Raw genomic sequence first — 24728 nt, 5'->3', positions numbered from 1 at the left:
TATCTATTGAAATATCAACAGATATTTCAAAAAAGGTCAGAGGTATGACGTCACAAAACGAACCATAATTTTTAGAAGTTCGTAAATGGAGTTTCTTTGTTATTTTCAAAATCTGTAAAAAGCTGTTCCTCCCTGAGTTTTTTTTTCCCTAAGTGATTATAAATTCCGAATTTGTAATTTTTTTTCGCTCTCACAAAAATTTCTGGAATCATAAGTAGCACGTACAAAGATAACGCAGTATTTCTTCTAATCAAATTTTGATAGGTGGCTGCATACGTTTTACGTTCCACTTACATTTTGGAATGGTAATCCCTTTAACCCTTAAATTGGGCTTTTATTTATGCACCTTTGTACATTTCATCTCAGAAAGGGATGCATAAACCCTTTAACATGTGGGTTTATGCAAGGGAGGCATAAACCCACATGTCATTGTCATCTTTTTTATAAAATTACTCATCATTTAATTCATCAGTTTATCAATTTAAATTTATGCCCCATTCCACTCTTTCACCCAAGAAAGGGTAAAAGATGCCATCAGCACTTAGTTTTCTTAACTGTTTTAAACCCTTATACACTAAAATTAGGTCACCACACAGATTCCCTCCTTTCTAGGAACTGAAATTTACAGAACCCCAGTCTTAGTAAGAATATACATTTGTATCGCCAAATAATTCTGTGTTCTGGGTTTTATCCTAAAATGAGATTTCCAAAGTTGTATGCAGGATTCCAGATGCAGCATAACCGTTGCCTTGTACAATGGCATAATCCCCTCTTCATCCCTGCTAGCAAATTTCCTTATACCATTAAGAGAACACCCCAAGGGATGTTCTGGCAGCTGGTTTCCAATGTTCAGAGAATTTCATGATACTATACAATTATGATATTTTTCATACTCAACTACCTGGACAGTAGTTTACTCCACTAATTTAGACATAAAACTCGAAATACTTGCAAGACAGTTTCTAGGGTTCTATGAGACATTTTCTGAAGTTTCGCAAAAATTATAATTTTCATTTTTTTCATAATTATATTTCCCTTTCTACTTCTTGTCCTCACCATTATAATAATTAATTTTTTAGTAAAGTACATATTATATACTTAACTAAAGTTTGAAGACCACTGACCTACATCAATGTCACTAATAAATATTAAAAATAGTAAGGAGCCAACCCCAACTTCTGTGAAATCCCCAGTCATCAATATTGGTAACTGATGACTAAGGTTTCACAGGAGTCAGTGTTGGGTACTTATAAATGGCCACTGCTCTTCATTAGTCCATGAAAACCAGTGGCCAGTTATAACCATCTCCTACCACTAACAATCCCTTTATCCACAGTAATAACTTTCCCCTAGTGCCACAGCATCCAATTCTTTTGTAAAAATATATATTATTAAAATTATACATTGTTACTGATATTTTTAATATGATTCTATACAGGTGAAAAGCAAGTTAGTTTTATATGCAGTGTGTTACCTTTTAGGCATGTTAAATTTTTTTAATATTAAATTAATCAAATTAAATACATTTTTTAAAGTAGTTATCTCCTTATCAATTAATTACTAAGATAACTTTAGAGAACACTTGATTAAACTTTATAATTTTACATACTCTAAACTTAGCCTTTCAGTTTAATTACAACTGTACAATATTTATTACTCTCCTTCCTTGTACTCCTCTCTCTCTCTCTTTCTCTCTCTCTCTCTCTCTCATATATATATATATCCGATAATTCAAAATAAAATAAAACATATATGGGCTTCAAGTGGAGGATGTGCATCTTGCTGCCTCTAATGATAGCTTAATATTTATTTATTATTATTTTTTTTCTTATTTTATTTTGTTATTATATCTTAATTTTTAAGCCATTATTTAAATGTGTGTGTGTGTGTGTGTGTGTGTGTGTGTGTGTGTGTGTGTGTGTGTGTGTGTGTGTGTGTGTGTGTGTGTGTGTGTGTGTGTGTGTGTGTGTGTGTGCTCTTAACTTATTTATATATTTTTACTTTTTAAATTATGGTACTACTTGGGAGCATCAGGTTTGTAGTGACCCCAACCAACCCGCTAGTTATATATAAATCTAGCCCCGGTATAGATAGTCTTATATATAAATATATAACCAGAGATACATATAAAAACAACAAAATTTAAAGAAGATTAGAGACTTTTAGAGAAAGTTGGAGAAAATCAGCAAAAGTTAGTGAAAATTGAACATTCTCCCTCATGGCCATACATCTGCAACTTCCTCAGGGGCTTTAAGCAGACTTATAGCCATACTAGAGGAATGTATTATGCATACCCGTTTCTGTAATCTCTATACCAGTTTTGCTAGGTTAACTTTAGGTAATTACTTGGTGAATAGCATTAGCAAAGGCACATGATGCAAGAAAGCAAACTTATATAGCATCAGCCAAAAAAAAAAAAAAAAAAAAAAAACACCCCTTATTTCACCCATCCACTCGCTCCAAATGTTTGTCAAGTTCTGCCTTGAATCTATTTAAGCTATCAACTTCTACGACGTTGTTGTTTGGTTTTTAGGAGCATTAGCAACTAAGGCCATATTGCTCCAGGATATGCGGCGGTCATTCCTTAACCTTTCCGCATCCTCCGTATTTGGTGGTGACGGGGTCGAACCCCGGTCTAATCAAGAAGCGTGTGCTACGCACTGCTGCTCCTTCCCACCTGGCTACGGAGGCGCCACTTCTACGACAGATGGAAGTTTTGTTCCACCAATAAACCACCCACTGGCTAAAGGCAAACTTCCGCACATCTATCCTACAATCGTCTTTCCTCAATTTGAATTTATGCCCTCTCAGGCAGTTCTGAGCAAGAGGAAGAATCCCAACCGCACTGAGCATGGCCAAACCATTCAAGGCTTTATACACCTCAATCAGATCACCTCGCAGGTACCTAGTCTCCAGACACTGCAATTTGCAAAACTTAAGCCTTTCTTCATAAGAGCAACCCTTTGTTCCATTCACTAATCTTGTTGCTCTTTTCTGTACTCATTCCAACAGCTCTATATCCTCTTTAAAATGAGGCCTCCAGACCTGTATACAGTACTCAAAGTGTGGTCTGACCATTGCCTTATACAAGGGGATAATCACCTCCTTATCCCTGCTAGAAAAATTCCTGTATATCATTGACAAGACACCATGAGTAGTGCAGACTCTTGCTTCATATCGTCTGCACTGCTCAGAAAACTTCATATCTGCCTGCACAATTACCCCAGATCCTTTTCATTCTCTACTGCTGTCAGTGTGGCACAACAGAGTTGATACGTTACTCTGGTATTACTGCTTTCCATATGTACCTTTACATTTGTCAATGTTAAACTTCATTTGCCACCTCTCAGCCCATCTGCTCAACTTTTCTAGATCCTGTTGCAGCAGTGTACTGTCATTAGTACACTGCTGCAACAGTGTACTGTCATTAGTGTAATTAACAACCCTGCCAAGCTTCGTATCGTCTGCAAATTTGGATATTAAGCCTGATATACCATCATCAATATCATTTATAAATACAGAAAACAACAATAATTTGGAATAATGAGAGTAATTTTTTTTTAATATATGTACTTAATTTTAAATAAACAGGGTGGTTTACGTATATGACAGCAAACTGTGATAGGAGATTCAAAGCCCAAAGTTTGCTGTCATATACATAAACCCGGATGTCCAAATAATTTAAAATTAAAAATCAATAACACTAGATTTCATTTGTTTAATGGATCCCAAAGTTCCATAAAGTCCCTGTTGGCTGCAGATTCAAAAAAAAAAAAAAAAACACAGTAAGAAACTGGAGGCCAAACTAAACACAATATCTACCAACCTCACCAAGGCCAAGTTCATTTTTTCGGACAATAGCAAATACATAGAATATATCAAAAATAATAATATCAGCAAAGTGTACACCTACAATTTTAAAAATCTATTTACCAGCAATTCACACAATAATTTAAAAAAAAGTGCTAACAGACTACTACAAAGAAAATCAGGAAATTCTAGGCTGTAATAAATAGTACTGGCTAGACCTAATAAATTTATGCGTAATCAATAACTACGTACTTATGGGACACTGCATCTATGTGAAAAGTAGGGGGATGGCAATGGGAGCAAGCAGCTCAAGTTCCATTGCCAACCTTTACTTTCACTACTACGAAAACAAAATTAAAGATGAAAATTTTCTTCAGATACATTGACGATGTCTTAGTTGTCAATTGTAGAAATTTGACAGATTAGCACTGGAAATATATCTCACAGACCTGACCATTGAACACACCAACCCTAAAAGCCACCTTCAAGCCATATACCTCGACAGCGAAATAACTATCAAAGAAAATAAAGTCTACAGGACACTTTGACAAAAGAGGCCATTTCAACTTCTGAGCCATTAGGCTCACAAACTGGAAGACCAATTTAACAAAATTGGTACAAAACAAAATTGATTTAACAGAAATCAAACTAACAGAATAATACACATCTGTAGGAGCAGCAGTGCGTAGCACACGCTTCTTGATTAGACCGGCGTTCGAGCCCATGACCACCAAATACGGAGGATGCAGAAAGGTCAGAGAATAACCACCGCATATTCCCGGAGCAATGTGGCCTTAGTTGCTAATTCTCCTAAAAACCAAATAACAAACAAACACATCTGTAGTAACCAGGAAAACATACTGGGCACATTACAAAAACTGAAAACTAATTTAATCCAGAACAAAATGCCTGTTAAGTTCATCAGATACCATATTAAAGCAGCCATCCAAGCCGGCTTAACCCTACATCACCCCACCACTAACTCTAATAGAGTCACAGTGCAAATGTTTGGGGTCCTATTAGACCCCCGGGTTCATTGTGCTCAGACAAGGTTCGTTGTACGACCGCACTGCAACCTGGATGTCCAAATTCAACCCCTAATACAACAATAACTATAACAGAAGTTCTCATACTGATCCTGGTTACATTAAACCCTATACCGATCCCAACCCTTTATAGTACTAACTTCACTAGATATTATAAATTATAAATTTGACAGCAAAGTGATATAAAAGACAACAAAAGCAAACATGCTACACGTCTCCTTCAGATTATAATAAAGTCCAAACACCACAAGGTTAAAATCATTGATGGGGGGGGGGGGCTGTATGTATGTAAATATATATATATAGTTATCCCACTGAGCATACACGGCTGTTATGCTGTAGAAAGGTTATACCAGTCCTTGTCCAGTGGATAACATTACCAATTTGATTTAAAAAAAAAAAAAAAAAAAAATCTTAAAATGTATAAACCCAAACATCTATATAGGTATTCACCGTAATCCCTAACCATCGATTACAAATTAAATACAGGTTGCATAATCACCAACAAACAAATAACCCATCCCTTAAACATATATAATTATTAAAGACAGAATAACCAACAAATCAGACCAGATGGCGCCCTGGTCTCCTATAAAGTGGCTCCCAGGCAGACTGCACGCGCTTTTTCGTACCAATCACCAGCTATAGTGATTGCAGGTATATACGTATATACTTTTTATATTTATTCTGATGCATACCCGTCGGGCTTTGGGTCTCAATCCCAGTTTGCAGCTAATAATAATCCAAAAATTTAAAAATAAATTAACAATTAAATTTTATTTGCCATAGAGGAGACTACCGTTATTATATTCATTGTGGTGCCCACTGAGAATAAATAACAGTATTCTCCTCTACTAGAGAAGCATTATTTATTTGAAGTAGTGCAATACTTGGTATCTTGTTGTGAAGGTAGCCACAATATGAGATAAAATCTAAACAATGCCGTTACACTACGTATGTAATTAAACTTATGGGTAAACTATGGTGTATTTACACCAATATTATATAGTTAATTTCAACCCATAAGGTATATGCCTTGAGCATTAAGTCTTAAAAACACACACACACACACACACACACACACACACACACACACAGAGTGGATTTTGGTTATTTGAGCCAGGAGCAGCCGTTTATTTGGGACAAATTTTAAAGAACAGAACGTAATCGAGAAAATAGCCAGGGTTTTCTCCACTTAATTGGGACAACATGCCGTTTAATTGGGGCAGGAGACCGCAGCACTCGAGATTACCCTACGATTGTCTCCAACCATACCACGTGGTCCGGTCGGATTTCTGGAAGTCACAACCATAAAACAATTAGCAGTTTCTGGTTTCTTGGGCTTTTCTGTTAATGCAATCTATTATAAACAGATAGTAAACTCGATCTTACTGAATTTGCAATAATACCGACAGCTGGAATTCTGTGGATTTTTACATTATTATGGTGAAATGTATTTCCCCTTCCATGAAATCTTCAATCATACAAAAACGTAAATAAATTTTCAGAATCTTCTCTTCATTCCTATTTTTTAAGCTTTGTAACTTGTTACTTCATTCTCACTTCCGTGTATCATGTTAGTTGCAATTTGTGCAGTTCATCTTTGTTATTGATTGCTTATATTTTTTTTACTGTTTTTAAATTTAAAAACAGTAAAAAGCCTCTGGGATATACACCGATAAGACAAAACGTTATGACCAGCTAGTCATTATGCATATCCAAGCAACAGCAGGTGAACTAAGCTTTTATACTGAGCGGGTCAGTATAAAATACACCTGATATTGAGCTCCGTTAATCAGTGTTACTCTTGTTCTTCAGATGGGAAAGGCAGCAGACTTAAGCAAGTTTGACAAAGGCCAAATTGTAAGGGCCAGGTGGCAGGGTCAGAGCATATCCGAAATGGCAAGATTGATGGGATGCTCATGGTCAGCCGTGGTTAGTACCTACCGAAAGTGGTCTGAGGAGGGAAAACTCACAAACTGTCCATGAGGTGTTGGACGACCAAGACTCCTTTCAATGCTCGAGGTGAGCGAAGGCTCTCCCGGATGGTACTTAGCAACAGAAGGGCAACTGTGGCGCAACTCGCCAGTAATTGGAATGCTGGTGACGGGAGTAATGTGTCACAACACACAGTACATCGAACCCTGCTGAAAATGGAGCTGTGTAGCCGCAGGCCTCTCCGAGTGCCCACGATAACCATGGTTCACTGCCGACAGCGCATACAATGGGCACACGAGCATCGAAACTGGAACTTGAGTGATTGGAAGAAGGTCGTGTGGTCCAATGAATCACGTTTCCTGTTGCACTATGTGGACAGCCGGGTATGTGTGCATCGTTTACCTGGGGAAGTGATGCCGCCTGGATGCACCGTGAGACAAAAACAAGCTGGTGGCAGCAGTGTCATGCTTTGAGCGATGTTCTGCTGGAATACCCTGGGTCCAGTCATCCGTGTGCCAGGCACTCTGACGTTTACCACCTACCTAAACATCATGTCTTTCAGTCCTGAACAGACTGAGAGAAGCTGCGGTACCAATCAACTTATACAAAGCAATGGAAGACTACCTTTCAGGCAGAAGAGTGGAAATAAATACAAATTATTGAAAAATCACAAGAAACATACATAGGGGATGTCCACAGGGGTCTGTCTTGGGTCCTCTCATTTAGAACATGGTCTTGGACGATTTCCTGTGCCAGGACTTGGGGCTGGCTGAGGCCCAGGCCTTTGCGGACGATCTCATTGTTACTATTGAGGCAGATTCCAGAGTCCAACTGGAAAACATCGGTAATCAGGCAAAGCAGAAATTTACAATACTGAGCCACAAAAAACCAGCTAAAAATTACACCGACGAAAACCATATCCATCTTGCTGAAAGGAACTCTTCGGGTACAGCACGTCCGCCCCAAATAAAAATAAATGGCCTGACCATCAAACTCGCCAAGCAAATGAAGTACTTAGGAATTATCTTAGATAATAACCTATCCTTCATAGCTCACCTAAAACACATAAGAATGAAAATAAGAAGATACTCAGCCCTAGTGGCTAAGATTATGAGGAAGGATTGGAGACTGAAAAAACGAACCCTAATGCTATATTATAAGTCAACCTTCATCCCAGCAATAATCTATGCAGCTGCAGTATGGTACACCAAAACATCACGGGTAACCAACAAGAAAATCCTGGATATGACACATAGGACCATCCTATTGACAACCACACGAGTTTGCCGCACGGTAAGCACACCTGCACTGCAGGTACTTGCTGGAGTGCTACCCCTGGATTTAGAAGCTGTGAAAGCAGGACTGCTCTACCTGCACTCAAAGGAAGTGGCCGCAAATCATCAGACCTTCACAATCAACCCAGCAAGCAGTCAAAAAACGGAAAGAGCACGACTACAGACCTACCTCCTTCAGGAGTGGCAACAAAGATGGACAGAGATGACAAAGGGCGAGATCACTCGTAAATTCTTTCCAGAACTGAATAAAATATACCCAAGGCAACCGGGCTGGTTCTTCCCGGGCTTGCACCTGACCTCGTTACTCACAGGACATGGACCCTTCAACCAGAAACTGTTCGGCTTCAGCCTCGCCGATGATCCAAATTGCACGTGCAGTGAGGTCGAAAGCTGGGACCACCAGCTTTACAAGTGCCCACAATATGAAGACCTCAGATGCACCCTCATCACGAAAATCCATTACCTCCCCAAAGGACTTGAACATCACTTCACTGACGTGGAAGAGGAATACCGCGCGCTCTCCCAGTATGCACAGGACCTCTTCACAAGGAGAAGGGTGTTAATTGCCATACATCGAGACTGATAGTACAGTAACATAAATCGCATAAGACAGAGACAACTCCTGGAAAACAAAACTGTGGAAGAAAAGAAAATGAACAGAAAAGAAAGGAATAAAGAAAAGAAGAAGGGAAAAAGAAGAAGAGAATCAACGAAAAAAAAAAAAAAAACAGAGATTGCCTCATGAGTGTCCCAATCTGAATCAAATGGACAAGAATAGAGAGAACAAACTGCAGCCTAGCTCCCAAAGCCTCCCTTCACTTTTAAACCCTACTCCCCTGGGGAGACAATTCTCTCGTCGCCCCCCCCTCATTTCTACTCTGGTGGGACATGGGCATGCCACACTGAAACTTTGGGCTGTCTTCCCTATTGGCTCCATACTTCTGTCTTTCTCCCCCCCAGTCTTCAGCTCCCCCCTCTCTATCTTCACGCTAGCGAAGCCCCACACACACCTAAATTTAAATACATCCAAAATATCTTGACCCACATTCTGGCCCAACTCAGGCGACATCAACTCCACGATTGACGTTGGTATGTGTATGCACGTTGTGTGTACATATGTGCATGTGTGTGTATATATGTATTTGTATGCACACATATATACATCCAACTCAAGTGACGTCAACTCCACGATTGACGTTGGCACATGTATGCATGTTGTGTGTACATATATGTGCTTGTATACACGCATATATGCATGCAATATAAATACAATATAATTTTTTTTTTTTTATTTATTTATCTTTCTTATTATTATTTTATCTATTTATCTTTTTATTTTATTTCTTTACTTTTTTTTTTTTTTTTTTTTTTTTTTTAAGGTCCTAGCCACTGAAATCTCAGGAAATTAGGTGGCAGGACCTGCCAGAGTAACTTAAGTCTACTGGGTTCCTGGTCTGCCTCCACGGGGCGAAGGTAGGGCAACGTTGGGCCTCAGCAGGGGTCCAGCGGCTAAACGACCAGATGAACAACGGTACACAGCACTACACATATACAATATCCATACACTTTTAAATCTCTGGCATTTCCAGTGAACTGGTACACCCACAATGAAAACTATGTGGAGATGGGGGAAACCCATCTGACACTAAATACACCTTACACCTAAACATCACTGCTGACCAGGTACACCCTTTCATGGCAATGGTCTTCCCCTCTAGTGGTGCTGTCTTTCAGCAGGATAATGCGGCATGCCACACCATCCGGATTGTTCGAGACTGGTTCGTGGAACATGAGGAAGACTTCCAGTTACTGCCCTGGCCTCCAACTTCCATCGAGCATCTGTGGTTTGTATTGGAACAGCAATTCCGATCTGCGACGTCTCAACCTTGGACCTTACAGGAGTTAAAAGATCTGCTGGTTACATGGTACCAGATACCACAAGACACATTTAGAAATGTTGTAGCGTCCATACCTCGCATGCAACCATATGGCTGCACGTGAAGGACCAACATCATATTAGGTAGGTGGTCATAACGTTTTGGCTCATCGGCGTGTGTCTGTGTTTGTGTAATATTAAGTTTTTTAAGAGAGGGGATAATGAGTATGAAAGCTATAATAGAATATGAAAAGTATAAGGGGATTATAGTTATTAATACATTAATAGTAGAAGAAACTAGCAACTATAAGGAATATAGATAAAATATATAGAGCCTATAAGTATAGGGTGCAGAGTAGTATAAAGAACTATCTGTTGAATCCATAGTAAAATTAAAAGAAAGTACCTGTAAAGAAAATTGCAAGTAAGTACACAAAAAATTTGTGCCCACCGATTGGCTAATTATAAAGGGGTTTACTTATTTTAAATTTGATATATATTCTCTTAACTTTAAATGCATTTTTCTTTTATCTTTTAACTCTTTAAATATTTAGATATCTGCTCAATTTTGAAACTTGTTACACATTAATGGTTTTAACCGTAAATGGTAAAAAATGGTTTTTCCAACATTTTCAACACATTTGACTTAAATTTACTCCCAGAACTTCATTCAGGGTCCTATTAGAGCAGGGTTTCTTAACCAGGGGTCCACGGACCCCTTAAGGATTTTAGGGGTCCATGAGCTTGGATGGGAAAAAAATCAACTCATTAATTTCCTTCACTTATGAATGTATGTAATAAATTACAATTGTATTAGCTGTATCTGTAGTCACCAATAGAAATAACAGATATTTTCATATCATATTATAGTTATTGCATATCTCAAAAAATCGTTTACGCTCATCATTACTTTGAAATTACGGCAGTTATTAGACCTGCTGCTAGATCACACTTGATTGCAGTCCTGCTGTGGACAGACTATCGTCGATGTAGTTGGCAAACTATCCGGCAAATCAGCGCCTAGTAGGCCACTTTTAACACGAATAGACACGCTGGCTATGAGTGTAAACCAGGTGCGTTCAAACACGTCCTACGGTTTAGACAACAGTTGAAGTGTGTAATTTAACCTTTTCGCTGCTATGTGCGTGTATACCGGTCCAACTGTGGAGGCCCCTGCAGTGCTACAGGCGTGTATGCACGGCCACCGTGTGTCTGTCGATGCATACAGTCTTCGTATATGTCTTTCTTAGTTGCTAATATTGCATTAATTATTTAACATTTGTTACAGACCAAATTTAAGTTGAAATGTCGAAGAAAAGGAAGTATGATGAAAACTATGTATTATTTGGTTTCACTTGCATTAATGAACTTGACGGGACTCAAATACTGCAGTGTTTTTTGTGCGGAAAAATTCTTGCGAACGGAAGTATGAAGCCAGCAAAACTGAAAGACCATCTCAAGTCTGCCGATGCTGAAAATGCATCTAAAGATGCTGTTTTTTTTTTGTCATTTGCCATTTCATGAAAACCTTTTCTTGAAGCATATAAAGTTGCTTACCGGATTGCCAAGCAAAAGAAGCCCCACACTATTGCAGAGACTTGAGTAAAGCCATGTGCACTGGAAATGGTCGAACTGGTCTGTGGACTGGAACAGAGAAAAAAAACTGGAAGCTGTTCCCTTGTCAAATGATGTAATACATTCTAGAACAGTTGATACATCTTTTAATATTTTGAAGCAGGTCATCGAGGAAATGGCAGCCTCGCCTCGCCATTCCCCTTCAGTATGCAATTGGATGAAACTATAGACATTTCTCAATGTAGCCAGCTCCTTGTTTTTGTTCGCTATGTGCATGCTGACGCCATCAAAGAAGAATTCTTATTTTGTGAGTCTCTTTCGGAAGCTACAAAGGCCGTTGACGTTTTCGAAATGGTAAAAAGTTTTTATTACAAACGAAACTTTGAATGGAAAAGAAAACTTCATTCTTTTCTGGGGCTCCTGCGATGCTTGGTAATACATCTGGTTTTGCTACTTTAGTGAAAAGAAGCAGCTCCTCAAATCGTCGTCACTCATTGCTTTTTACACAGACATGCACTGGCAACAAAGACTCTTCTAACAACCCTGAAAGAAGTATTGTCAACAGCTATAAAAGTTATCAACTTTATCAAAAGAAGTTCTCTGAATCATCGTATTTTTAAAAGATTTTGTCAGGAAATGGGAGCAGAATATGAAGTGCTTCTCTACCACACAGAAGTGCGCTGGCTTTCAAGAGGACAAGTCTTGAAGCACTTGTTCGAACTAAGGGCAGACGTTTCACTTTTTCTGGAAGAAAGAGAAAACCCACTCTTGGAACATTTTGAAAGGAAGGATTTTATCCATGGGTTGGCTTACCTGGCAGATATTTTTCACCATATGAATGAGATAAATCTTTCTATTCAAGGTCATGAAGTTACTATTATGGATGCAACTGAAATATTACAAGCTTCCTTGGTTAAGTTACCAATATGGAAGAAGAGAGAGTAGAGACCGACATTCTTGCAAACTTTCCACTGTTGCAAGAAGTGCTTTACCAAGATGTAGTTGAAATGCAAACTTCTCTCTCAATTTTTTTGAAAAGAGATATCTGCGAACACTTGGAAACATTACAGAACTCTTTTAAAAGCTATTTCTATCTTGATGGCATGAAAATTGAACCATGGATCCGAAATCCTTTTCTTTCTGATATAAACTGTATCGAAGCTGTTGACTTAACCAAAGATGAACTCATTGATCTGAGGTCAAAAAACTTACTACGATTGGAGTTTACCTCAAAAAGCCTTGGAGAAATCTGGTGTTCCCTGAGAGAAGCCTATTCTCGTCTTGTAAAGAGAGCTACGGAAGCTTTGATACCATTTGCAACAATATATATGTGCGAATCGGGATTTTCAGCACTTGTAACAATGAAAACAAAAAATCGAAATCGATTAGATGTCCAACATGACATGCGTGTTGCCTTGTCAAATACCACACCACAGTTTAATGTTCTTATTCAAGATAAACAACAGTCTTCACACTGATATGTCCTTAAAAAATAAAATTTAACTTCAACTTTCCTATATTTTAAATGTATTATATTATTATTCAATGTGTTAAGAAAGAAACACATATATTACTGTATAATGTTTTTTTTAAATTTTGGTAACTATTTCATTAAACTGGTTTTTTTGTAATTTTATTTTATGCATTTAAAAACATTATTTTGAGAAGGGGTCCGTGGCATTCACCTGACTGGCAAAGGGGTCCATGGAACTAAGAAGGTTAAGAACCCCTGTACTAGAGCAACGGAAGTAGCAACCCCAAACTGCCTGAGCACCACCTTTGTCACTCTTCCTCATTATATTATTTGCTATCCTTAACCCTATTTACTTTCCTTCTTGAGCGGAATTAGGTTTTCGAAAGCAATCAAGGTGCTATCAAAGAAAATATAGCAATCAAAGAAAATATAGTAGAAAATATTCACCGTTTTTGTCTTACAATAAGTTCAGAGTCTATATCACACTACTTCAATTCTCTATGCTTTCCTGAGATGCATGCTATATGAGTTTAATCCGTTCTCACCCAATCATAATTCTACGTTCTATTACTTCCATTTTCCTATACATAAGGTCACTTCACCTCTCCATATACATGCCAACTATTAGCGGGAAGCTCTCTCTTTTGGAATCTCCTATGCTGCGTTAGGGCACACACTCCGCGGCCCTCTCTCCAGCTTTAGCATGGCATGTTAGTAAATGCCACCTCAACCCACAAATTTATTTTAAGTCCATCTCATTCTCTCTTCTCATTGTCTTTCTTTCTTTGAATTTTATTTTCCTATTATTTTTTTTAGTTTCTTCACGTTTACACCAGTTGTTATTATTATTATTAGTTTCTTCCGCCTCTGTAGGGTCAGCTGCAAGATATATGTCAGCTTTCACACTCTTTTCCCGCTTTTATTCTCTCTGTTATCACAATAATTTATGCTGCATTGAGTATATCTCATGTTCGAAACAGAGGCCCTTACTCATTTGTTGGTTTCCCTTGGTTTTGGCAGCTGACCCCTGAAGAAATCGCCAAAATCATTGCAATTGCAATAATGAGTAATTTTCCATTACTAATTGCATGTTTTTTACAGGTACTTTCTTATATAGGTGCTATATATTTTACACACACACACACACACACACACACACACACACACACACACACACACACACACACACACACACACACACACACACACACACACACACACACACCTACATATGCAACAGATGAAATTTGACTAAACAACCAAATGGTGTACTTACATCCTGCTTTTTGCGAGGTGCCAGTAGATCTTCCTCATAAACCATGTGGTCAAAAAACACATTTGAATGTAGCAGACTGCTAATACTAGGAATATCTCCATAACTTTTTACATCGTTGAGGCTCCTTAATTTGGGAATTTTCCTATCTGTACGAATTGTTGGGACTCCAGCAGGTCTTCTTTTTTCTATATCTAAATAATGGAACATTTCAGCCATTTTATGAGTAATACTTATTACAATATGATAAGTTTCAATGTCTAAGTAAAGATAACCCAAACTGTGCACTCAGTAACATTTAAGTAGCTTGTCATTTTATTTATTTATTAAAAAATAACACATATAATGAAGAGAACATCCTAATTATAATGTGTGCATATCAACAATAATTAACTATATAATATCGGTGTAGATACACCATAGATAACTCTTAAGCAACTACAATGGTAGTGTGGGAATCATCATTTGCTCTGTATCTCATATTGTGCTCTTCCTTCACAATGAGTTGCCATGGTATTACACTACCTTGAATAAGTAGTGCTTCATTAATAGAGAAGACTATTGTTACTTATTCTCAGTGAATACCACCACCCAGATGGCACCATTTCAAAGCTATTGGCCTGTCATCGGTGGGTGGGCAGGTACCCTGGTATTGTAGACATGACAACCCATTTGTGAAGATAATCACACATGAGAGATGCCAAAAGGTTTATATGATAATATTTAAAAATAACTAAATGCACAGGTGGTACTCACTGAGAATAAATAAGTAACGCTTCACTTCTCTATTAGTGAAGCGTTACTTATTTGATGTAGTGCAATACCATGGTAACTCGTTGTGAAGGAAGAGCACAATATGAGATACAGAGCAAATGATGCCTCCCACACTACCATCGTAGTTTCTTAAGAGTTACCTATGGTGTATCTACACCGATATTATATAGATATTAAACTCAAACTCTTAACGTATTATGCCTTGTGCATTTAGTTATTTTTAAATATTATCATATAAACCTTTTGGCATCTCTCATATTGTGTGATTATCTTCACAACTGGGTTGTCATGTCTCCAACACCAGGGTACCTGCCCACCCACCAAAGCTTTGAAACGGTGCCGTCTTGGGGGGGGCCTGATGGCCACTGAGTTTCCGAGAATAGGTAACAACAATCTTCTCTACTGGGGAAGTGTTGCCTATTTGAGGAATTTAAGAGCTTTTGAGTAGTGTGAGGTGAAGAAGTAACTGTCCCTTTCTTCCTTCTACGGCATTTCTTTCCTCTACCTCTCCTACTATCACCTTCCTACATCTTTATTGCTTTCCTAAGTCTAATGGGGATAGTATGAGGATAACCGAGATCTTTATCCCATATCATATTTCAAACGGTGCCATCTGGGTGGTGGTACTCACTGAGAATAAGTAACAATAGTCTTCTCTATTAGTGAAGCGTTACTTATCCAAGGTAGTGCAATACCATGGTAACTCATTGTGAAGGAAGAGCACAATATGAGATACAGAGCAAATGATGCCTCCCACACTACCATCGTAGTTTCTTAAGAGTTACCTATGGTGTATCTACACCGATATTATATAGATATTAAACTCAAACTCTTAATGTATTATGCCTTGTGCATTTAATTATTTTTAAACAATAATGAACATAATAGTTTACATAGCAAATATATAATGTATGAAGGACTATACATATTTAAATAAATATACAAGGCTGTGTAGAAGTTCATGAAAAATATTTAATGTGGAAACTGTTGGGATATCAGAGATGTGGTATCACACAGATATAAGGAATGCAGAATTTGAATATGGGAAGTACAATGAGTAAAGAAAGGACAAATACTACAATACGATCTAAGCCAAAAGTTCAGAAGTGATAGTACAGAAAGGGCAGACAGGATAGGAAGGGAGGAGGGGTTCTGCTGTTAGTTAAGAAACAAAATCTAATGCAGTGCATCCAGTTGACATGGGTGGCCAGTGCAATGTTGAGTCAGTTTAGTGTGACATAAGCACTGGAAAAGCAGAAATGAGAGTAGGAGTGCATTATAGGCCTAATGACTCTGATGAGTCCAACAACTGTACAGATAAATACAGTGGGGTAGTACATCAGAAAATCTATAATGGTAGTTTTAACTTTCTAGAAATTGACTGGAACTTGGGGGTTTCTCATTTGCACACTAGCGAGGTTTTGTGGATTTAGTGCATGATTGTTTTCTACAGCAGCATGTTTGAGAGGCAACCAGAGGGAGTAATACTCTCGATATGATTACCAGCAGTGACTATTCATGCATTAAGAATCTGCAGACAAAGGAATCACTAGGTGGCAGTGATCACATTATATTGATGAGAGATTTATTTAAAGATGTAACTACCATCAGGGATAAAGGGAAGAGTTTTTGCTTTCATACTACTAGGCTTTTCGTATCAACTAAGAAATACTGTTCAAGATTTAAGCCTAAATGGATGTCAGATAAACTAATGAGAATCATGGCAGAAAATAAAAATGTGTAGGATGCATATAAATTATCAGACGACACAGAAGCCTATGGTAGGTATACGCTAGTCTGTAATCAAGTCATAAAGTAGGTTAGGCAAGCAAAGGCAGATTATGAGAAATCTTTGGCAAAGACTTCTTTATTTATGCAAACTCTAGAAGGAAAGGGATGAAACAGATTGGTCCACTTCATATCGATAGTTCGACTGTTAATGATCCTGCTCAAGTATCTGACAAACTGAGGAATTCTCTAGGGAGGCGAATGCCACAAGTTTATCAAACTCTAACAGGGAGCTAAATGATTTTGTAATAGCTAAAAGGAAAGTGGAAGAGAAACTGAAGTTAAACATAAGAAATTCAACTAGAGTGGATGGAGTCTATCCAATTATATTAAGAGAGGCAAGCAACCATTAGCCATAATTATGAGAGCATCCTTGGATTCAGGGGAGGTCTCATCACAGCAGATGTGCAAATTTATCTCCAATTCACAAAGGGGATCAAAGGGTGACACAAGTAATTACAGATCCATTAGTTTAACTTTTGTTCTAGGGAAAATAATGGAGTCACTTGTTAAAGAAGTAATGCAGGATAATCTAGACAAGACTACAGTTTTACAACATGGTTTTGTTAAGGGGAAATCTTTGTCTGACCAATTTGATTATATATGATATGGTGGTGGTCACAAAGGAACAGGATGCAAAAATAATTTTGATATCATATACTTGGATTTCAGAAAAGCTTTTGATACTGTTGCACATAAAAGTACTGCTACACAAATTGGAGCAGTGTGCATTAAGTGTAAGTTACTGCTATGGATAAAGGATTGGTTGGGTGGGAGAAGACAGGAGTGGTAATCAATGCATACTTCTCTTCATGGATTAATGATATTAAAGTGGAGCCCCACAGGGTTCGGTGTTGGGCCCTCTGTTGTTTTCTATATTTATCAATGATATTGATGAAAGTATATCAGGCTTAATTTCCAATTTGCAGATGATACAACAGTTGGCAGGGTTGTTAATGCCAGTAATAACAGTATGCTACTGCAACAGGATCCAGAAAAGTTAGGGAAATGGGATGAGAAGTTGCAACTGAAGTTTAACATTGACAAATGCAAAGTACTACATATGGGTAGCTGTAACCAGACAGTAATGTACCAACTGTGTAGTATTACACTCAGGGTAGTGGAGAATGAAAAAGAACTGGGGATAATTTTGCAGTCAGATATGAAGTTCTTTGAGCAGTGCAGACAGGCTGCCAGAACAGCTCATGGAATTTTGTCAATGATTTTTTTTGTCAAAAGAATTTTTCTAGCAGAGATTAGGAGGTGATTATTCCCTTGTATAAGGCAATGGTCAGGCCACAACTACTGGCTCCATTACTTTTCTTGTCATAGAAGTCAAGATTGTTATTTCTCGTAATCACCTTTTGTGAATATCTGCTCATCTGCAGCCTACAGGGACAGCTCCATAATCGATGGATACTTTCAAAATTATGGCTAAATGTTTTCTTAGCTCTTTTTCTGCTTCTTTTAATATAACCAGATAGATCCCGCCAACCTTATTTACTTTTTAGCTTCAATATTTTCTCTACACCTTCCTTTCACTTATCATAACATCACTTAGCTCCCAGTTAAAATTAAGTATACTTGTAATATCACCTAAAATTTTTTTTCATGTGAATATAAATACAACTAATGAAGAAATGAAACTAGTTATTTCAGAATCTGTTTTGAGACTATGTTTTGAAAACATGAGGATGATATTAATTATTTTCAAACTTTTTAGCCCGTGTTTTATAAAAAAAAAAACCTACTGCAATTGCCTTTATCAACCACAAAGAAAACTTTATATAGAATACAGACTACACTATAAAAAAATTCCTTCAAAAAACCTTTCATTCAGTATTCCACACTAGGTTTGACATACTTTTATCTTTTCTTCCTATATACTGTTCCTTTTCTAAGTCAAGATCTAGAAACAAAAGAATCATGGAACCAGCAATAAAAATGCTTAACTTTTGACAACATGACAGATGCCCTAATATCCAGCTTAATTAATGAAGCACCTGAATTTAAAAAACTTGTTTGTATATACAATTTAAAAATATAAACTCCTACTTTTGTTCCCCACAAGTCATCTTGTTGGCATGCACATGTGTGCCATCTCAATTTTTTTTTCGATATTGGATTATGAAATGCCCTCCTGAAAATTGCTTCATGGTGTTTACTGTCCTCAGAGGGTTGAACCAGTATAACATTAAATGGGAAATAATGACTAACACCCACCACTTTCCTTTGCTTTTAATCTATTGATAATTTCAGGAATAAACCAAGTTCCAATATTTAACCATTGTTTTATTACAAAAAGACTTTGAAAATGATTTATACATGCAGCAATAATTAGGCAATAAAAACGAGTCTCACCATCCAACCTGAACCTTTCCTTAAAAATAGTCTGGCATTCTTCTAATAGTGTCATTTACTGTTAGAAGAACTATAAGGATTCTAAAAGTGTAATGATTGATATACAGACAACAGACAAAAAATTTGTCATCTGTGTAATTTTTCAATAATGTGTAATCCTTCATTAATGTGTAATCCTTCAAGTAATCCTTGTGTAATCCTACCTGAAAGAGCCAGATTAGTTAGATATTTGCAGTAAAAAATGTACCTTTTAATTATGTCCATTATGATAAGCATAATTTGTTATATTATGATATAGTTTAGGGCTAAAGTCTCAGGTTACATAAAGAGTTTAACTAACGTACGTTAGTGTAATTGCATCTGTTACATTTCTGTACATAGCCAACTACTTAAGTAGTTATAAATTGGCATCTTTAAGTATATCTCATATTGTGAATACCTTCACGAGTTGCCATGATATTGCACTACCTCGAATAAGAAACGCTTTACCATAGGAGAAGACTATTGTTACTTATTCTCAGCAGACACCATCACCCATACGGCACCGTTTCGGAGCTTATTGGCTCCAAAATGGTGCTGTATGGGTGATGGTATCTGCTGAGAATAAGTAACAATAGTCTTCAATATGTTGTTACAATAGTAACAATAGTCAATTTATAACTACTTAAGCCTCCGTAGCCAGGTGGGAAGGAGCAGCAGTGCGTAGCACACGCTTCTTGATTAGACCGGGGTTTGAGCCCGTCACCACCAAATACGGAAGATGCGGAAAGGTCAGGAAATGACCACCGCATATCCCGGAGCAATATGGCCTTAGTTGCTAATGCTCCTAAAAACCAAATAACTAACTAACTATAACTACTTAAATAGTTGGCTATGTACAGAAATGATGCAATTGCACTAATTTGTACATTAGTCTAACTCTTTACTTAATCTGAGGCTTTAGCCCTAAACTATATCATAATCTAAATTACTCCACACCATCAGGCATCTCTCGTATTGTGGATTTATACTTCACAACTGGGTTGTCATCATTGCAACACCAGGGTACCTGCCTACCCACCGAAGAGAAGCCAACAAGCTTTGAAACGGTGCCGTCTGCGAAGCCTGATGGCCACTGAGTTTCCTCGAATAGGTAACAACAATCTTCTCTACTGGGGAAGCGTTGCCTATTCGAGGAATACATGAGCTTTGAGTGTGAGCTGAAGGAGCAACTGTCCCTTTCTTTCTTCTACGGCATTTCCTTCCTCTACCTCTCCTACCATCACCTTCCTACATCTTTATCTCTTTTCTAAGTCTAATAGGGATAGTATGAGGATAACCGAGAACTTTATCCCATACCATATTTCAAAACCGTGCCATATGGGTGATGGTATGCACTGAGAATAAGTAACAATAGTCTTCTCCTATGGTGAAGCGTTACTTATTTGAGGTAGTGCAATATCATGGCAACTCATTGTTCGCAATATGAGATATACTTCATGATATACTGCAAATTACAGTGTCTGGAGACTAGGCACCGGCGAGGTGATCTGATAAAGGTGTATAAAGTCTTGAATGGTTTGAGCATGCTCAATGCTGATGGGATTCTTCCTCTTGCTCAGAATAATCAACTGAAAGGGCATAAATTCAAATTGAAGAAAGACAGATGTAGGATAGATGTGCAGAAATTTGCCTTTAGCCAGCGGGTAGTTGGTTGGTGGAACAGACTTCCATCCCTTGTTGTGGAGGTTGATAGCCTAAATAAATTTAAGGCTTAGCTGGACAGGTATTTTGAACAAACAGAGGGGTGAAGTGGAAGGTTTTTTTTTTTTTTTTTTTTTTTGGCTGATGCTGCATAAGCTTGCTTTCTTGCATCATATGCCTCTACTAATGCTAATGCTAATGATGCCAATTTATAACTACTTAAGTAGTTGGCCATGTACAGAAATGATCCAATTGCACTAACTTGTACATTTGTTATATTATAACTGTGTGAATTAGCACTGCCTTAAACTGACTTAAAAGCACTATTTTAAAATCTCAGCTTGTAAATACAATCATCATGATTAACATTGTTCATGTAATTATTTATTTCCAGTTTGAATATTCCAAAATTTTTTTTTTTCTTTTTAATTACGTTACTAGTAGGAGTTTTGTGAATTTCTCACCTTTTTAATGTATGTGTATTCGGGTAACAAATGGCACCCATGTATGTTTCTGAAGCAACTTGTATATGCATTATGGTTTCCATATTTACATTTTTATACTATTGCTGTCAGTTTAAGGGCAAAACTACAAAAGATCAAGTATCTGAACAATAAGGGGCAAGGTATGATGCAAAAAGTTTTTTCATAAATATGTAACTGACAAGCTCTTATAATGACAAGCTCTTATAATTTTAAAGAGGTTAAAATCCTTAAATGGATTAAATCTCAATAACCTTTTTTTTGGCTGCTGTTTTTATTTTCCTGATGGGAGCTAAGGTCCTATAGACTTTTGACTTTCCTAATATACAATCCCAGAGGCTCACATCTAGTGAGTATGGGTTTGGCACACCCAGGATTCTGAGCTGGATCCCAGGATCCTGAGCTGGATATCATTGTTCTTCTCTTTTTTGGTGATTCCCTATTACTCCTACTTCTCTCTCAGGGTGCTCAATTTTTTTTTTTTGGCTGCTGCAGTATAAGCCTCAGGCTTCCTTGCACTATATGGCTAATAATAATATTATTACTAAATAAGAAACCTTCTGAGACATTTTACTCTTTATGGTAAATTATATACTATATATAATAATATATAATAATAATAATAATAAAAAATTGACACAATACCACACGAAATTATTAACAAAACAGGTTATTAAGCTCATATAGAATACAAGCTCAATTTCTACACTAAATTGTTAGCAGGTGACATTTCAGGATTCTTACTGAACCCCACATCAGACCATAAATACCATTGGTGGGAAATAGTAAAACATTTACCAACTGTGTAAAATAAATTGATATGCAATTAATCAGAAGTAATTATAACTAAAAATTTAAATTTTTAGGTTATGTTATAAGATATGATGTGCATTCAGTACTTTAAACCATAACCAAGATAAAACACAAGATAAAATGGCAACCATGAAAACTACATACCTATGGCTCTATGGATACAGTCATCTTACTTCCCACATCACAATTCATTTACAATATTTGCCTAGTTTGGGGGCTTTATTTTCCATATTCATTGGATAGCCTCGGTGCGAGGCTATCCAATGAATATGGAACATCATGAGGGCAAAGCAGTAACATGTGTTGAATCCTTTAAACTTCGATGAACAGAAAACAAGGATCAAATTTCAACATTCTGTACTTCATCTTTAAAAGAACAATAGAAACTGAAGCAAAGAAACAGTTGCTGAACATAACTCACCATAACCTTAATCATGGGAATACCACCCACCAAATGCTACCACAAGAAGAAGAGTAAAAACAGCTGGACTTCATCAGGACCAATAGGATGTAACACTCCACATAATATTTCTGGTTCAAGGTCATTCTCCCAGTTCAGGTGTTTAGCCTAGAATCAGCACGGTCACCCTATGGCCTTTGCCCTTAAGGTATTCTATACAGCATGGCCTCACACTAATCTTGCCTTCTTATCCTTTATAAAGCCCCCGAACTAGGCAAGTACTGTTGTTGTAAATGAATTGTGATGTAGGAAGTAAGACGGCTGTATCCATAGAGCCATAGGTATGTACAGTTTTCATGGTTACCATTTTATCTTGTGTTTTATCTTGGTTATGGTTCTTAAGTACTGAATGCACATCATATTGTCTTATAACAGTATCTAACAGTAATCAGATGAACTAATTAAAGATTTTTATCAATTTATTTTACATAGTTATTAAATGTTTTTCGATTTCCCCCCTTGTAGCATGGTCTGATGATGGGGTTCATAAGAATCCTAAAATGTCACCTGCTAACAATTTACTGTAGAAATTGTTAGCAGGTGACTGAGCTTGCATTCTATGAGTTTAATAAAACCTATTTTGTTAATAATTTCATATGGTATAATTAGTGTCATTTATTATTATTATTATTATATTAGTATATAATTTACTGTATGAAGGATAGAAACCATGTAATATCCTTTCCCAACTATGTTAATTTTCTCTTTGTTTTACACAATGTTGAAAAACATAATAATATAAACAAATATAATAAATAATTAACATAAATAGTACTAGAAATTCCACTTAGTTTACAAAATAAAAATGCACTGCATGCTTGTCCATAATTTTTGCAAAACAGTATATTAAATCATGAAATTAACTTGTTTACAAGAACATCATTTGCAAAAAATTAATTTATTATTTTTGTTCATTACTTGTTTGCACATCTGCATGTGCTGGTTTAATGGCTGAAGTAATGGTTTTATAATGCTCTACAATTTCAGGAGAAAGATTTTTTTCCTCTTCTTTCCAAGAATGCTTGCTATGATCTCCTATATAAAAATAATAAAAGGAAAAAGCAGTAAGGATATATAATCTTGAACATGTTTTTTTTTTTTTTATAAATGACCAACAAGAATTAAAATTTATAACCCACATATTAATGATTTTAACAAATATTGCTAATTTTTACTTAAATTACAAACCTTGTTAACTAGTACGAAAATGAATAAAAAAAGGCATTTTACACATTTTATTTTTACACCAGGAATGTCAAACACTGGCCTGCTGTGTGTGCAAGCTGTGTGATCTGATGTGATCCAAATTCTCTAAATCTTGCAGAATAGACTGTTACTGTATATCAAGTAGGTATACATTGCCCCAATTGTTGGTAAGATTAATTAGCCTTTGGCCTTTTTGTTCAAACCAAAAAACAACCAGTTATCTTTGTACCTGTACATATAAAATCTATCTATTGCTATTTTTAGCAGCTAAGCATGCAAATGAAAATCACCATATTTTTTTGATGCATTTTATTCAAATGTGGGGGCTTTGTATACAAACAGAAAAGTGGATAATTTGTGTGCAACAATACATTTTCATACACTTGCATCATGTACCTTTGCACATGACGCAAAGGCAAATTAGCATTAGCAAAGGCACATGATGCAAGAAAGCAAGCTTATATAGCATCAGACAAAAAAAAAAACAAAAAAAAACCCCTTATTTCACCCATTCACTCGCTCCAAATCTTTGTCAACTTCTGCCTTGAATCTATTTAAGCTATCAACTTCTACAACGACAAATGGAAGTTTGTTGCAGCAATCAACCACCCGCTGGCTAAAGGCAAATTCCACACATCTATCCTACAACCGTCTTTCCTCAATTTTAATTTATGCCCTCTCAGGCAATTATTCTGAGCAAGAGAAAGACTCCCATCAGCATTGAGCATGCTCAAACCATTCAAGACTTTATACACCTCAATCAGATCACCTCACAGGTGCCTAGTCTCCAGACACTAATTTGCAAAACTTAAGCGTTTCTTCGTAAAAGTAACCCTTTGTTCCATTCACTAATATTGTTGCACTTCTTTCTACT

The 24728-nt window shown here is 36.9% G+C and overlaps 1 protein-coding gene across 1 annotated transcript in view; it reads right to left on the bottom strand.

Annotated features, from left to right (window-relative positions):
- The window catches only part of LOC150075032 (EF-hand domain-containing family member B-like), a 243532-nt gene that overhangs the window by 30290 nt on the left and 188514 nt on the right, over positions 1-24728 (bottom strand). The window contains exons 7-8 of the mRNA XM_090389053.1: positions 23567-23683; positions 14291-14481 (exon numbers count right to left, since the gene is read on the bottom strand). Coding sequence (XP_090245179.1) covers positions 14291-14481; positions 23567-23683 — 308 coding nt within the window. The remainder of the gene's footprint in view (positions 1-14290; positions 14482-23566; positions 23684-24728) is intronic.

This window comes from Mastigoproctus giganteus, chromosome 14 (assembly GCF_048544385.1).
Source record: "Mastigoproctus giganteus isolate SK-2022 chromosome 14, ASM4854438v1, whole genome shotgun sequence".
NCBI lineage: Eukaryota > Metazoa > Arthropoda > Arachnida > Uropygi > Thelyphonidae > Mastigoproctus > Mastigoproctus giganteus.
This window is presented reverse-complemented; position numbering and strand designations above follow the sequence as displayed.